General features: G+C 27.6%; 1 protein-coding gene across 3 annotated transcripts; it reads left to right on the top strand.

The window, feature by feature from the left end:
* The first annotated feature begins 992 nt into the window (after positions 1-992).
* Positions 993-11,648, top strand: LOC130677682 (soluble guanylate cyclase 88E). 3 transcript variants are annotated; one of them, XM_057484519.1, is made up of 15 exons: positions 993-1,119; positions 1,549-1,777; positions 3,254-3,281; positions 3,666-3,851; positions 3,936-4,149; positions 4,671-4,944; positions 5,309-5,432; positions 5,520-5,791; positions 6,630-6,834; positions 6,908-7,054; positions 7,130-7,262; positions 8,349-8,576; positions 9,140-9,487; positions 10,001-10,177; positions 11,369-11,648. In XM_057484519.1, exons 4-15 carry the CDS (start codon positions 3,684-3,686, stop codon positions 11,560-11,562), a joined length of 2,484 nt encoding a protein of 827 aa, XP_057340502.1. In that variant the 5' UTR covers positions 993-1,119; positions 1,549-1,777; positions 3,254-3,281; positions 3,666-3,683; the 3' UTR covers positions 11,563-11,648. The 3 variants fall into 3 exon arrangements, with proteins under 3 accessions (XP_057340502.1, XP_057340501.1, XP_057340500.1); XM_057484518.1 differs by lacking the exons at positions 993-1,119; positions 1,549-1,777 and adding an exon at positions 2,036-2,766; XM_057484517.1 differs by lacking the exons at positions 993-1,119; positions 1,549-1,777 and adding an exon at positions 2,036-2,766 and having other exon boundaries at positions 3,197-3,281.
* Positions 11,649-15,917: the final 4,269 nt, after the last annotated feature.

Here is a 15,917-nt window from a genome sequence, read left to right as displayed (position 1 = left end):
GGAAAATTGTTTTATTATTAAAATAGAATTAGACAATTAATTTTAATCACTCGTAAGGGGGATAATGGTATAAAAATTTTTTGAATTTGGCTGTCAATATTTTAAAATTTTTATATCAAAAATTTAAATAATAAATATAAATTTTTGAAATTTGTTTGTTGAAGTAATGAGTAATTTGTCGCTATAAAAAAATTTTTAAATTTTATACCATGAGTACATTCAGAAAATTGTTTTTAAAAACCCAATTTTTTAAACTGAAAATTCAAAATTTTATTCTGAAAGAAATTTTTCAGGATTTACTGAAAAAAAAAACTAAAATTATCAGATCCTGTCAGATCTTGATTTTTTCCCTGGGAAATACAATAAAAAATGCTGAGTAATTTGAAATTTCAAATTTTTGAAAAAATTTATTAATCAAATTTTTCTAATTACTAAAAAATTTAAATTGTTCGATTCAATTTTCAAATAAATCAGATGATAATTTATTCATAGATTCCTAAAATATATATCTATATACATATATTACATATCAACAATTTTTTTCATATCGATAATTTATAAAAAAATTAAATATTAATTTTAATAAAACCAAATTAACAAAATTTTCTTTATTTAATCAAAACTTTATTAATTTATCTAAAAAAAAATCAAAGTCCTATTAAATATAATTAACAAATAATTCAATTAAATAATAAATTTCTAAATAAATATGTATACAGCGATGTGTATATAATTAAATTATATTTATAGAATAATGACAGTATATTTTGTGCGTGACAAATAAAAATAGTGGGAGTTATCGTAAAATTAGTTTTGTTTCTAATACATATATTTTTTTTTTTTTTATATAAAATCAATTTTGTGCGTGACTCCCTCTCGGTTATTTTATTTTTTTTTTTTTATTCTATAAGACAGAAAACATATTCGTTAGGGTGTAGGAGGACTTGCGCGTTGTCTATCCCCCGATACTTCCTTTATCAGAGAGAGTACAAGTCAAGGATATCAAAGCTCAAGTATAACGTGTTGAATAGTATTCCACTCACTCGAAATTACTAATATTCAAATGCAAAATTTCAGCATATGGATCATCGAATTATCCAAAACCGAGCTCTCTTACCAGTAAGTAATTTTTTATTATTATTAATTATATTTAATTATTATCTGGATTGTAGATTAATTACTTTTTTTAAAACTCATTGTCTCACTTTGCGCGCGTAAATTTATTAGTTTTGTTACTTGTTGCTTCTATATATGTTATTAATTTGTTCTCTTATTTTATTTATTTACAAAATATATATACAAAAAAAAAATATATTTTGTATGATAAATTAAAGACGAAAATTTTCTTAAAGCAAAAAATTTATATTTTCAATTTATAATGGAAAAATTTTTTGGAGACGAGTAAAAGTTTTTATTTTTAATTTTTTGTGTAAAAATTTCTTGGAGAAAATACAAATTTTTTTGAGGGGAGTAAAATTTTTTTCTCCAAAAAATTCATTTTTTTTTCTGTGCAATAAATAAATTAATTAATTATATTAATTTTTTCAGGTGAAAATTTGAATAATTCAATTAATTATGAATGGATCAGATGATAAAATTAAGTGGATTGGACCCATTAATATGCATCCAATAAAATTACAATTAATGTCTAAAATAATAAATTAATTTGAAAACTTAAATGAAAACTAGAGTCAGTTTCCATTAAATTAAATTAAGACACGACAACAAATTGATGCTAATAAAAAAAGTTGACAAATACATTGAGCAGAATACTCAGGTAAATTATTTAAAATTAAAATTTAATTAGTTATCAATATAATTAACACACGTTCAGCTAAAAATGTAGGTCGTTATTATTTTTAAATAATTAATATTTATTAAAACAATTTTTTTTTTCTTTATCAGTACGATAGTAAAAATACTAACAAGCTTGCAAATAAAATTGAACAAATTTTTTATCAGTTATTATAATTATATATCTATTTATTGTTATTATTTATTACTTATTGCTGCATATATATACTTATTTTTTAATACATTAAGTACAACGATAAGAGTGCATGGACATGTGTGTCACCGTTGTAGACCTTGTGCGTAAATCGTGACGCAGGTGTACGTTTTGTCTGGTGAATAGGAAACCCGCTCGTCAAGAAAACTGCGGACTGTGGTCCTATCGCGGGCCTTGTACTGTAATTTTATAAAATCACAGCGTATATAAAAACAATAATAATAATATATAAAAAATAAATAAATTTTACAAAAATTATTAATAATTAATTTTAAAAATAATAGACCAAATTTTTTTTTGTACTTAAAAATAAAAAAAAACTATATAAATATATACATATATATATGTATGTATGTATATATATATAATATTATGAGAAATAATAAATTGCACTGGATATTTATTTCAGGATATTTTTTTAGTGACTCCACTACGGTCCTCGTTCGTTTAGTTGCGTTTTCTTATTATTTATAGAAAGACGAAATATAACGCATTTGTGAGAAGAAGTTTGTGCACTTAAAAACCTCCAAATTATAATATATATTTAATATATTTATTAATTATAAATTTTAAAAAATTAATTAAAAAAAAAAATTATTTAAATATTTTAAACGTCAACTAAAAATAACCAAATAAATAAATAAATAATAGTAATTATAAAACAATTAACAATTAGTGCGTGCTTACTAATCGTGAGAAAATAGGGTTGCGTGTTTTTAGATAATAACTAACGATATAATTTGTAATTTGGCTGTAAGGTAAGAATCTATTTAAATTTAACGATAATTACTTCTTTTTTTTTATTTTTGTTTAATTAAATTATTTAGAGAAAATTTATATGTCAATTATCATTTATTGAATTATTTAATTGAATGTTATTATTTATATTTGGATATTTATTTGAGTGGTTTGAATTTAATGGATAAAAGTTACTTTTGAAGATTAGGTAAATGGTATAAATTTCAAGTCCTTGCTCCTGAAGAACGGAGCTGCAAAATTGATTCTGGTTTTATTTTATAATGTATTCGTGGTTGAGTGCGCGAACGTGACAATACTTACAAGTGTGCTAATAATAAACTTTTACCTGTATCATTTAATTTTATTTTATTAATGTTTATGTAATTTTTTTGTTTTTTTATTCAATTTGCTGAACTATGATTTTATTATTTATTGATAATTAATTTTCAGTTGCTGTAAATTTTTGAAAAATTCAAAGACGATTAAAAAATTTATTTTGTTTTATAGGCTGGAGATTTTTATTTATTTTAAGTAGGTAAGAAACCTTCAAAATTTCGGTGCCTGAGTAAATTTAAAAATTTTTATTCAAAAATTTTCCGTGTGGGAAACTTTTAATTTCAAGACAATGCAGAATTTAAAGTTTTGTTTTTTTATTTAAAATGGAAATTGACAACAATTTGGTCTAGTGTTTTTTGAAAAAAATTTTGACAGCTAAATAAATTTTTAAAAAAGTACAAATTTATTTTTAGTTCTGGTTTAAAATTTTTGAGCCTGAAACTGTGAAATTTGAAAAGAATTATCGGAAAGTTGAAAGTTTTCCGTGCGCAATATTTTTGGAAAATTTTTTCACGCGGGTTAATTTGAAAAAAATTTAATATTTTATTTGAGAAATAATTTGTATGTTTTTTTTTAATTTAAGAAAAATTAATGCGACAAAATGTATGGACTAATATTAGAAAATATGTCAGAATTTATTCGTCAAAAATATGGAGAAGAAAAATGGGAAGAAATAAGAAGACTCGCGGCTGTTGATCAGCCCAGTTTTAGCGTTCATCAGGTTTACCCAGAGAATTTAATCCCGCGGTTGGCTAAAAAGGCTGTTACTGTACGTCATCAGTCACGAGATTTATTTATTACAGATAACGGATACTAGTAATTAGTAATTAATTTACTATTTAAATTTTTTTAGGTACTCGGGATATCAGAAAATGAATTTTTCGATCAAATGGGAGTACACTTTGTGAGTTTCGTTGGTCAATATGGTTATGATAGAGTGTTATCAGTATTAGGACGTCATGTACGTGATTTTCTGAATGGTCTTGATAACCTTCATGAGTATCTTAAATTTTCCTACCCACGTATGCGTGCGCCTTCATTTATTTGTGAAAATGAAACACGTCAAGGTATAATTTCATTTTTAATTAATAATTTTTTTCTAAATCGTTTTATTCAGAACTCGAAAAAATTTACTCTGAGGTTTACAGAAAAAAAGAATTTTTTGGCGCCAAAAATTTTTACCCACCCCCAGTAAAATACTGGCCCTAAAAAATTTTTGTACTATGATTTGAAAATGAAAATTTTCATGGGGCGAGGAAAAATTCTTTGTACCAAAAAATCCTTTTGTTCTGGGTAAAATGGCCCACAATTATAAAAAAAAATTTTAAATAAAAATTTTAAATTGCACGCATTATTTGGACTGATCCACATGCCTCATTATTTACGAATTTTTAAATAAAAAAAATTTTTTTTGTCATAAACGATGGCTCATTTTACCCCAGTCTCCCTTATATTTATTTATGCCAAATTTTGTGTCTCACTTCTACTTGAAGGTAAAATTTAAATAAAAGTGAGAGCGCCCTACATAACATAACTTCATTATACTGCATTATATACATATTAATATATATTCTTTTTTATTAAATAGGTTTGACATTACACTATCGAAGTAAAAGACGTGGTTTCGTTTACTATACAATGGGCCAAATCCGTGAAGTAGCCCGACATTTTTACCACAAAGAATTAATTATCGAATTAATACGTGAAGAAGTACTTTTTGATACAGTCCATGTTACATTTCAATTGACGTTCGATAACCGCGCATTCACTTTTGCGTCACTTGCTATGACCCGTGAAGAAAAACATTTACCGATCGGCGCATCGGTTTTATTTGAAATATTTCCGTTTTGCATCGTCTTTGGGTAATAATTATTCAAACTTACATATGTACATTTTTTTACCATACCTGCGCTGAAAGTTTAAATTTTTGTTCTGTACAGAGGGATGAAAGTGGTTTCTTTCTCTTATGATAAAACAAATGTTAAAAATTAGCGCACGCGCCATTTTTCTCATAAACAGAAACAAGAATTTAAACTTTCAGGTGCAGATTTGGTGAAAAATAGTATAAATACTACGGGGGAAGATGGGACGTCCCAATCCGCGAGTTTTCCACTTCCACCCTGGCCTTCGGCTCAGGTAGGGTTGGAATCTCCTATTTTCCACCCTTGGTGTATAATATACTATTATATAAATAATTACTGTTAATATATAAATTAAATATTATAGATACGACATGGTTGTGAGAAGTATCGGTAATTCTTTGATAGTAATTTTACCCGATTTAGTTGGAAAAAAAATAACTCACTGGTTTGATTTAGTGAGACCATTGATTGCTTTTAAGTTTCAGTCGGTATGGATTTTTTTAAATGAAATATAAACTATTAAATTATTTTGTAAAATTTAATGATAATGACAATAATAATTACTGTGATTTTAGATATTAAATAGAACAAATAACATATTCGAATTAGTCTCAGTAGAACCAGTTTTGACAGAACGTCCGGCGGACCGCAAAAAACAGGCGGTATTCCTGAGTGACGACAGTTCAAATTTACCTGAAGATAAAACTTTGAGATTAAAGGGGCAGATGATTTACATGGATAATTGGCGGATGATGATGTATCTCGGTACGCCAGTTATGCCAGATCTCAATGCATTGATAGCTACTGGATTGTATATCAATGATTTATCGATGCATGATTTCAGCAGGTACACTTCATTATTTCATGATATTTGTGAGATTAGAATTTTTAGTTATAAGAATTATTTATCAAATTGTTTTTTTTTTTTCTAAATTATTAAATTTTCAGGAGTTTCCTATTAAAATTTTTCGTAATTTATCAATAGTTTATATGGAAAAAAATAAACTTTAAAAATTAGTGTTTGAAATTATAACCCGGAATCCGGGTATCAATATGGGGAATTTTAACTTTCTAAAGAATAAATTTTATAATACGTGTCGTCAATTTTCTAGATATCAGTTACGATTTTTAAAGTTCAAATAGTAATTTTTCTTACATAGACAATAAATTTTCATACTTATCCTGTAATGATTCACGTTTTAATCATAAATTAAAAAATTACTATTTAGAATGATGGTATTTACTGATCACTTTATCATTATATTACTTGTCATTCTCAGTTTATACAGTTCATTTTTTTCCGTGTATACTGACTTTTTATCAAAATAGAGTAATCGCGGAAATTTTCCGAGTTCTTATAAGAAATCTCTGTAATTTATCAATAGGATACTGACTTTTTATCGAAATCGAATAATTATGGAAATTTTCTGAGTTTTCATAAGGAATTTCTGTAATTTGCCAATAGTTTACTGACTTTTTACCGAACTAGAGTAATTGCGGCAATTTTCTGAGTTTTCATAAAGAATTTCTGTAATATACCGATAGTTTACTGACTTTTTACCGAACTAGAGTAATCACAAACATTTTCTGAAGACATAAGATATAATTACTTGCTCAGATGAGCCTTCGTGCGCCAGTTTCTCTTAATTAATCTATTAATCAAATAATTGATTCAATTTATACAGAGATTTAATGTTAGCCGGCACTCAGCAGTCCGTTGAATTGAAATTAGCTCTAGATCAAGAGCAACTTAAAAGTAAAAAGCTTGAAGAGTCAATGCGTAAATTAGACGAAGAAATGCGTCGTACTGATGAATTACTCTATCAAATGATACCCAAACAAGTTGCCGACCGCTTGAGAAATGGAGAAAATCCAATAGATACTTGTGAAGTAAATTTAAATATTTTCATTTATTTATTTACTACTAGTAATTTATTAATTATTTATGTCATTATTATTTTAGATGTTTGATAATGTATCAATCCTATTTTCCGACGTGGTTACATTCACTGAAATTTGTAGCAGATTGACCCCCATGGAAGTTGTGTCCATGTTAAATGCCATGTATTCACTTTTTGATACACTCACTGAACGTAATCGTGTTTATAAGGTTTTAATTAATTAATTTTAACATTTATTAATATTTATTTATCATTTTTAATAAATTTGACCCAATAATTATTAGGTAGAAACAATAGGCGATGCTTATATGGTAGTATCTGGAGCACCATCGAAAGAAACAGATCATGCTGACCGTGTTTGTGACATGGCCTTGGATATGGTCGAAGCAATTACTGATTTAAAAGATCGTTCTACTGGTAATTTATTTTAATATAAATATGAAAAACAAAAATTTACAATACAACAAGAATTTTCCGTATATTTTATTACAAAAAATCAGTGTCGAAATTTATTCGGTCTAAGGGCAAAGTCTTAGTGGGGTTGGGAGAGAAGCCAAAAAAAATTTTATCTATAAAAAATTTTGGTAATCAGGCAGAAGTACGGCTTCATTTATTTTTGGAAGAAAAAAATCTAGTAAATTTAGAAAGTAAAAATTTGTGGCCACTGCTCTATTTTTTTTTAAATTTATTTTAAAAATTAATTATGTAATTGCGTTTATTATTAATTATTTCATTTAAGGGGGACCACTAGTGTGACCGTCTGAAAAAAATATGATTTTCGGGAATTTTTTTAAAGAAAATTACTGAATGGAATGTTTCAATGCTTTGAGGATATATTTGTGGATATATAATAAATATGTGATAAAATTTTTGGACCAAAAAATTAAAAATTCAGCGAGTTATTCGCAATCTCCCGCTCCAAAAAAAGTCCCCCCACTGCTGTAGTGATAGCGACCTTCACAAACATGAAATCAAAAAAACCAAAAAATTTATTAAATTAGAAGGTATTTTTTGTACCATGACCCTCGATCGAAAAGAAAAATTGAAATTCAACAAAATGGCGGAGTTTTTAAAAAAAGTTTCAAATTTTCGCGCAAAAATTCGATGATTATTGGCCTGCCAAAATTACATTTTCTATTCGATGGGAAAACTGGAGGTTCATGGTATGGAGAAACATAAAAGAAGCTACAACAAGAATCAAATCGATTAGATGATTTGTCTTCGAGTTATAACTGCAGCAATTTTGAAAAATGTATTTTTGAGAACCGATGAGCGGTTGCTCTTTATCTATAACTCAAAAACTATTCGAGATATGCACTGGAAATTTTAGTGTTATTTTTGAAGCTATAGAGTATCGGAATATGAAAAAAAAATTGATTTTTTCAAAATTTCACACTAGCGGTCCCCCTTGAATTATCGAAGTGTTCAAAATTGGGCAAAAACGGTACCTCTACCCTATTGGTGCATATAATTAGCAAAAATGAATTTTTGATTATTTGAAAGGTGATCATTTGCAAATACGCGTGGGTATTCATAGTGGTGCAGTGGTAGCAGGTATAGTTGGTCTAAAAATGCCGCGATACTGTCTGTTCGGTGACTCTGTAAACACTGCCTCGCGCATGGAGGCCACAAGTGAGGCCATGCAAATTCATATATCACAATCGACTAAAGAGTTACTATCGCCGTTTTATAAGGTCAAGGAGCGTGGCGAAATACAGGTCAAGGGCAAAGGTAAATTTTTATTTATAAACTTAATAAATAAGTTATTTGAATAATTAAAATTTTTACGGTTACTTAAAATGTACACCCGGATAATTTTTGAGTAAAAATTACCCATAAAGTTTGGTGCTGTACACTGTAAAAAATCACCGGGGTAAGTTCAAGCGGTGTAGGTGTTAAAATCGGCGGTGTTAAATTTCAACACCCAAAGCGGTGTGAAAATAACGCCACCGCCGGTGTAAATTTTCTGCACCGGTGTTAAAAAAATTCCCCGGTGTTAACACCGCCGAATTACACCTCCTACATCGGTGTAATTTTATTTTAACACCGGGCGGAGTTAAAATGAGTCCATTTTTAACACCGCTTTTTTTACAGTGCAGGGACATCTAGTCAGTAACTAAATTTTTACTATGTCGTTAGTAGAAATTGCACTTCATTTACACGCTACCGAGTAGTATATTCTACACTGAGCACGGGAGAAATTAAGATATTTACCACATGCCCTCACAGTATCAAACTTCTTGGGTAATTTTTACTAAAAATTAATCTGAGTGTATTTAAATTATTTTTATCAGGATCAATGAAAACGTACTGGTTGGAAAAACGTCCATTGCGTTCAAATGTTACAAAAAATATAACAATACAAGAGCCGCCAATCTGGATGAATCGCATGACGGAAAAACGCACGTTATTGTCAAACAACAACAGTACTGTCGCCTGTGGATCACCACATAAATTATCAGACAGTCATTCATATATTGATATATCTGCTAAATCTCCTGGATCACGAATTTCTTCTCCTACACCATTTGGTTCCACGGGAATTATCTCTGATGAACGGCGTATTTATTCACCGATTACTTTTCAAGATGTTGCGCGTCGTTCAGAAGCTAATACGCCCACCAAAAGTCCTAATTTGTCAGGTTATTATTTATTCATTCATTTATTTATTAGTAATTAAAAATTAATGAATAATGTATTTTCAAAAATAATTTTGATCATTATGGAAATTTTTCTAGACAATTTCGAAGTTTCAAGGCGGCGATATTTTAAATTTTTGAGTTAAAAAAAAATAATTATTATAATTACAGCCAATCGGGGTAATTTGGGCCTGCAGAGTTAATTGCCGCCCAAAAAAAAATTTTAGACTAGGCATAAATAATTAATTTTTTTATTGACGTTTATTAGGCGAATTTTGGCTAAAAAAATCTAGTCAAAATTACTTAGGTTTTTTTTTTCCCATATAAATTAAAAAAAATTTTATAAATTACCAAATTGTAGACTCAAAATTCTACTCAAATTTTTAAGTTCATTATAGTCAACTTTTTTAAACCAGAATTTTAATTACAAAAATAATAAATTTATAGATAATTAATGTTATTAATTATTAATAAAACAAATTTAATGAATAATAATAATATTTGCTCATTAAACAGAATTACGTTCAAATTCAGTAAGTGAAGCATCATCAACAACATCAACAGCAGTTTGTAATCCGTCAAATGTATTTGGATCATTATTAAACGATACCGAAGAACACTTTCGTTTACACCGAGACAGTTTGCCAATTAGAGAACAATCAGCAGGAGTTCACGGTAGAACAGAATTAAAAAGTAATACTACATCTAGTTATAGTAATAATCATATCACTGACAATTTAAATGATACAGACGCATTAAGTAAATGATACTCAAATTAGCCAACGTCTAATAACTTTTTACTTTTTTTAAAAATGATAAATTAAAAAAAAAAATTGCACCTATAGATTTTTTTTTACATGTGGATATTTTTTTTTTTATTAATTTGTCGAAAAAAAACCGAATACTAAAAATATTTATACATCGTAAAAAAAGCAGTGTTAAAATGAAATATAACACCGGTGCAGACGGTGTAATTTGGCAGTGTTAAAATACCGGTGTTAAATTGGTGTAAAAAAATTCCATGTATAGAAATTAGAAAAAAAAAAATATATTACATATAAAAAAATATGAAAATTTAATGAATATTATCTGGAGGAAATTTAAATAATTATTTATGTGATACGTAATTTATTTAAAAATAACACAATTTTACGGCCATCATTTCAATCACCAATAATTTAATTAATTAATAAAAACACTAATTAACTGTACACTGTAAAAAATTCGCGTAGTGAAAGCGGATTAAATCCGGAGGGAATGAATTTTTAATTATTCACTCCCCTCAGAGCGACATTCACTCCGAAGGGGAGTTTTCGCGGAGTAGATAATTTTTTATTAATTTGATTACTCCGGAGTGAAATTCACTCCGGAAAGAGTTTTGATAATATTTTTAATAAAAAATAACTCCACTAAATAAAATCGAAGTAAAACTCGCGTATTACAATTAATCAGCTGATACGCACACACACACGCACACGTAATCGCGCACTCGCACACACACCCGAACACACACAAGCATATATTCGCACAGACGCACACAAACACCCGCACACACCCGAACACACACATGCACGCAAACACACATACACATTGTTTAACAGTTTAATATAAATTTATTTAAGTATCAAAACTCCGGATCGGAGTGAATTGGGAGTGAAACTAAATCCGGATTTACTCCCGATTTTTTACAGTGTAGTGATCGAATAAGTAAAAATATTCAAAACGTTAAATATTTTAAACACCGGTAAATTTTTTTAACACCGATAAAAAATATTTACACCGACGGCAGTGTTATTTTAACTGAAAATTTTAACACCTACACCACCTGGACTTATCCCGGTTTTTTTTACAGTCTAAGTAACCCACGAATTATTAAATTTTCAGAATTTTCTCGTGAAGCGACACCATGTGATGACATCAACATCGCACTTATGAATGCATTTTGTCCTGCCATGGAGAGCAGCGAGTCTCTAAATAATTCCCAATTATTAATTAGATCCGATCAATGTTGCCCGAGTTTCGCTATTCCAAAAAGCGGCAAAGCTAAACATCACGGCAACGGATGTTGTGTTTGTTAATTATTAAATATATTTTTTCATAATTACTTTAATTAATAATTAATAATTATAACATCTAATATATTTAATAAAAAATATTATTTAATAGACAATTTAATTATTAAATAAATTATTTAGTTAATAAATTTATATATTATATTAAATATCAATGGTAATATTTATGATAAATTTTACTAAATATTGTATATGTAATTATAATAATAAATAATGAATTAACAGAATAAATTTAGTTATTGAATTTAAATGGATTAAATTGTTTACGTTAATGGGATGATCAGTTATTTAAGTTTAATTGGTTTTAGTTATTAAGGAAAAGTCATACTCGTAAGTCAGGGAAAAATCGGTGTACTATTGGAATGTGTACATAAAGTACACGTACGTACACTTATACAGTCTTCCGGATACCGCGGATTAACATCGGATTATACGTTATATTGTACAGAAAGGATGACTCTTCCATTCCATATAATATCTTGATACAATAGCAAAGCTGGATAAGAAAAAAATAGACATTTTTCAAGATAAAGAATCGTATATAGTGATTGTTATATAAAGTCTATTCACACCTTTACTTAATGTTATTACGCTATTTTTTTTTATTTTTCTTTCACTAATTTATTTTATTTACGTGGGAGAATACGCGAATTAAGAGGCTGAGTAAAAATATTTTTTAAACAATTGGTAGGTGGGAAAACTATTTTTAGTGAAAAATTTAATGGGACATTTTCATCTAAAAATTGTTAGATGTAAAATTTTTATAAAAAGTTCCTTTAAATTTTTTATGTCTAGTTTTTTTTTATTTATTTATTTTATTTGCACGGAGTATAGACGAGTTTTGAGGATGAGGATAAAATTTTTTAGACAATGGGAAGGTGAGAAAATTATTTTTAGTGAAAAATGTAATGGAATATTTTCATTTAAAAATACGGAGTAAAATTATTGTAGATAGAAAATTGTTTAGGAAAAGTAGTTTGAAATTTTTGACGTCTAGTTTTTTTTTATTGTAAGAGAGAAAAAAATAACAAAAATTAATTTTTGGTTTTTTTAAGAAAATGGGAACAGGGAAACATTTTTTGTTATTGACAGAAAATACTTTAATTTATTTTGAAGTATGGAATTTATTTATGAGGAACTATGGGTAATAAAAAAAAATTATTGCATGTTAATAAATTTGCGGAGTAAATGCAGAGTGAATTTGCAGTGAATTTTTTTATTTATTTGCTCCGATTTAGAGTGAGTTTCCGAAAAAAAAACCGCGTGCGGAGTTAGTCCGGATTAATATAAAATTCGGGTTCACTTCGAATTTACTCCTGATTTTTTTACAAAAGAAATCACTAACAATTTACTCAACAAGTCAATAATCATAAGATTGAAAAAATATTTATTAATTTAACCACCCGGGTCAAAAATAAAACTTGATTCAGGCTCGCTTCACCTTATTTTCTTTTGAAATTATCCATTCGCCGACGATTTTTCGATAAGATCTCGACTTTTTTGACTTAAATTAAATTTTTTTCAACTTTTTTCATTTTAGTTTCAACTTATTTGTATTTTTTGATCCCTAGTTTGAACTTATTCGTCTTTACTTTGAGCACGATAGTCATTCACATTACTTTGACTTGCTGACCCAAGTCGAAAAAAAGTTATTTATTCGCCTTACTTTCACTTTAATGTATAAAAATTATTTCACCTTCGTTTTGATTTTTTCGTCTTATAATTTAAGTCGAGTAAATCTAAACCAAGTTAATTTCGACTTGATTTAAACTTTTTCGTCTTAAATCGTAACTAAGTAAGCCAGTTAAGTCTAAACCAAGGCGAAAACTCAAGGTATTCTGGAGTCGAAAAGTTTCAGCATTAATTCAGACTGAATAAACTGCTAACCAACGGTAGAAAATAATTAAAAGAGGCTATTTAAAATACATTAAAAAATGAATCTGAATTCAGACTGAAAGGTCGTCATATTTCACTTTTCAGGACCATCAGGCTGAAATTAAGCTTGAAAATAAAATCAATTAGTCAGACTATTCAGTTTGACAAAAGCGTCAAATCAGGCTCTTCAGGTTAAAAATATGTTTAATTGCAGCAGTGTGATCAGCTTCAAATCAGTGCAGAATTAAGGTTCTTCAGGTCGCAATTATGCTCTATAATAGCAGTGTGACAGTTTCAATTCAAGTCTAAATTTTGTTAAATAGCAGTTTATTCAGTTCGAAAATAAGCTCAAAAGTTAAACTAGTTTTGAACTGAATAACCAACAGGTTATTCAGCTTGAATGCATTGTATTTTCAATTATATAGTAGGTTCAGTTTTAAAACAGCCTGAAAATTTTACGTCAGTTTGAAGCTTAAGCTTATTCAGGTTGAATCCAGCTTTAACTTAATTCCTCTAGCAGGCTGATCAGTTTGAAATAATGTCAACTGATAGGCTGAACAGTTTAATTTAAGGCTCAATTAAGCGTAGTCCGTTTCAAGTAAGATTCAGTTCAGCGCAGTCAGCTTCATTTAAGGTTTAGTTAAGCCTAATCAGTTTGAAATAATGCTGAAACTTTTCGATTCGGGTTTCATATCTCCGTAAAAAAAGTAAAGTTTGTCTTGTAAAAAACGGCTCCAAATTTCGACTTAGTAAACCAAGTCTAAATCAAATTTTATTTTTGACCCGGGCATGAATTCATAAATATATGTAATTATCGATGAGTTTTTGTGTACTCACTCTGACACGCACAAACTATATATGACAAAAATTAATTGATCGTGCCAATGACAGATTGTAATTTAAAGTTTTAGTAAAAAAAAAAAAAATTGACGTACTTTTTAATTGAAATTTTTTATTCAGTCGAGGCTCAAAGAATTAATGAAAATAAAAAAAAAAATTATATAATTGAATTTGTAATTTTTTATAAAATTATGAACCGCTCGATTTTGCCCCAGCTTTTTTTCGTAGACTAAAAAGTTGTTGAAATAATTTTTTTTTTATGAGAAAAATAAATAAATTTTAATTAACTCTCTAATGAAATTTGTATCTACTAAAAGTGTATAGAGAATAAAAACGCGAGTAGACAATTTTTTTTTCTCTATTGAAATATCTCGCGTAGGAGTTTTTTTTACGTTTAAAATAATTATTAAAAATCCCGCAGATCTTTTCAAACATTTCAATAAGCCCAGACATATTTTCACAATTTCATGACATATTTTATAATTTTCTCACGTCTACTAAAAATATAACGACGAAAATAAAGATTTATACTTCATAATAATTAAATATCTGTGTTAAGACATTTCTTTAAAATATTCCCCTAAAATAAAATTAAAATTAATACAATCTTAATTAGACGGGATTAATGACAAAAAATCTTAATTGGGTTAAAAAAAAAAAAATTCAATTTATTTAAAAATAAAATCCCATTTAAAGTAATAAATTTATTATGTCTGACTTTGAATTAAAATTGTGTTAAAACTATTGAGTTTGCAGATAAACTCATCAAATACTTTTTTGTAGAGAATTTAATTTCCTATAAAATTGCATTCATACATATTTGACATAATATCAATAGTTTAGTCATAATTTGCATTTTATAGTCACTAGAGTATCAATAATAAAGTATTTTTAATTTAATTATATACCGAGTACTTTAAATTTTAAATTACGACTTATTTATCAAAGATACGATGAAAGTGCATGGTGTCAAATTTATAGAAGATTAAATTTCCTACAGAAAAGTGTTGGTTAATTTCTTTTGTAAACTCGATAGTTAATGAGTTATTTCCATTTAAACTCTAATTAATTTTTTTTTTTGCAGTAATAATAATACTAAAAATACCTATACTGTAAAAAGAGCGGTGTCAAAAATGGACTCAATTTAACACCGCGTGGTGTTAAAGTGAAATAACACCGGTGTAGGCGGTGTACTTTGGCAGTGTTTAAGTACTGATGTTAAACCGGTGTAAAAGCGGAGTAAACTGCGTCCGCTTGGAGTATTAACTTTAAAGATTATAAAACACTGTAAAAAGAGCGGTGTTAAAATGAGAAAACACCGGTGTAGGCGGTGTAAAAAAAAATTCCACGTACAGAAATTATATAAAAATTTATTACATGTAAAAGAATATAAAAATTTAATGAATATTATCTGGAGGAAATTAAAATTTTGCTATTTACTTATTTAAATAATTATTTATGTCATACATAATTTATTTAAAAAATTACACAATTTTACGCCCACTATTTCAATCATCAATAATTTAATTAATTAATAAAAACACTAATTAACTGCAGTGATCAAGTAAGTAAAAATATTCACAAAGTTAAATATTTTTAACACCGGTAAAGAATTATTTACATCGGTGGTGGTGTTATTTTAACAC

Source organism: Microplitis mediator, chromosome 11 (assembly GCF_029852145.1).
Source record: "Microplitis mediator isolate UGA2020A chromosome 11, iyMicMedi2.1, whole genome shotgun sequence".
Lineage (NCBI taxonomy): Eukaryota > Metazoa > Arthropoda > Insecta > Hymenoptera > Braconidae > Microplitis > Microplitis mediator.
Note: the sequence above shows the minus strand (reverse complement) of the source record. Positions and strands in the feature narration are given on the sequence as shown.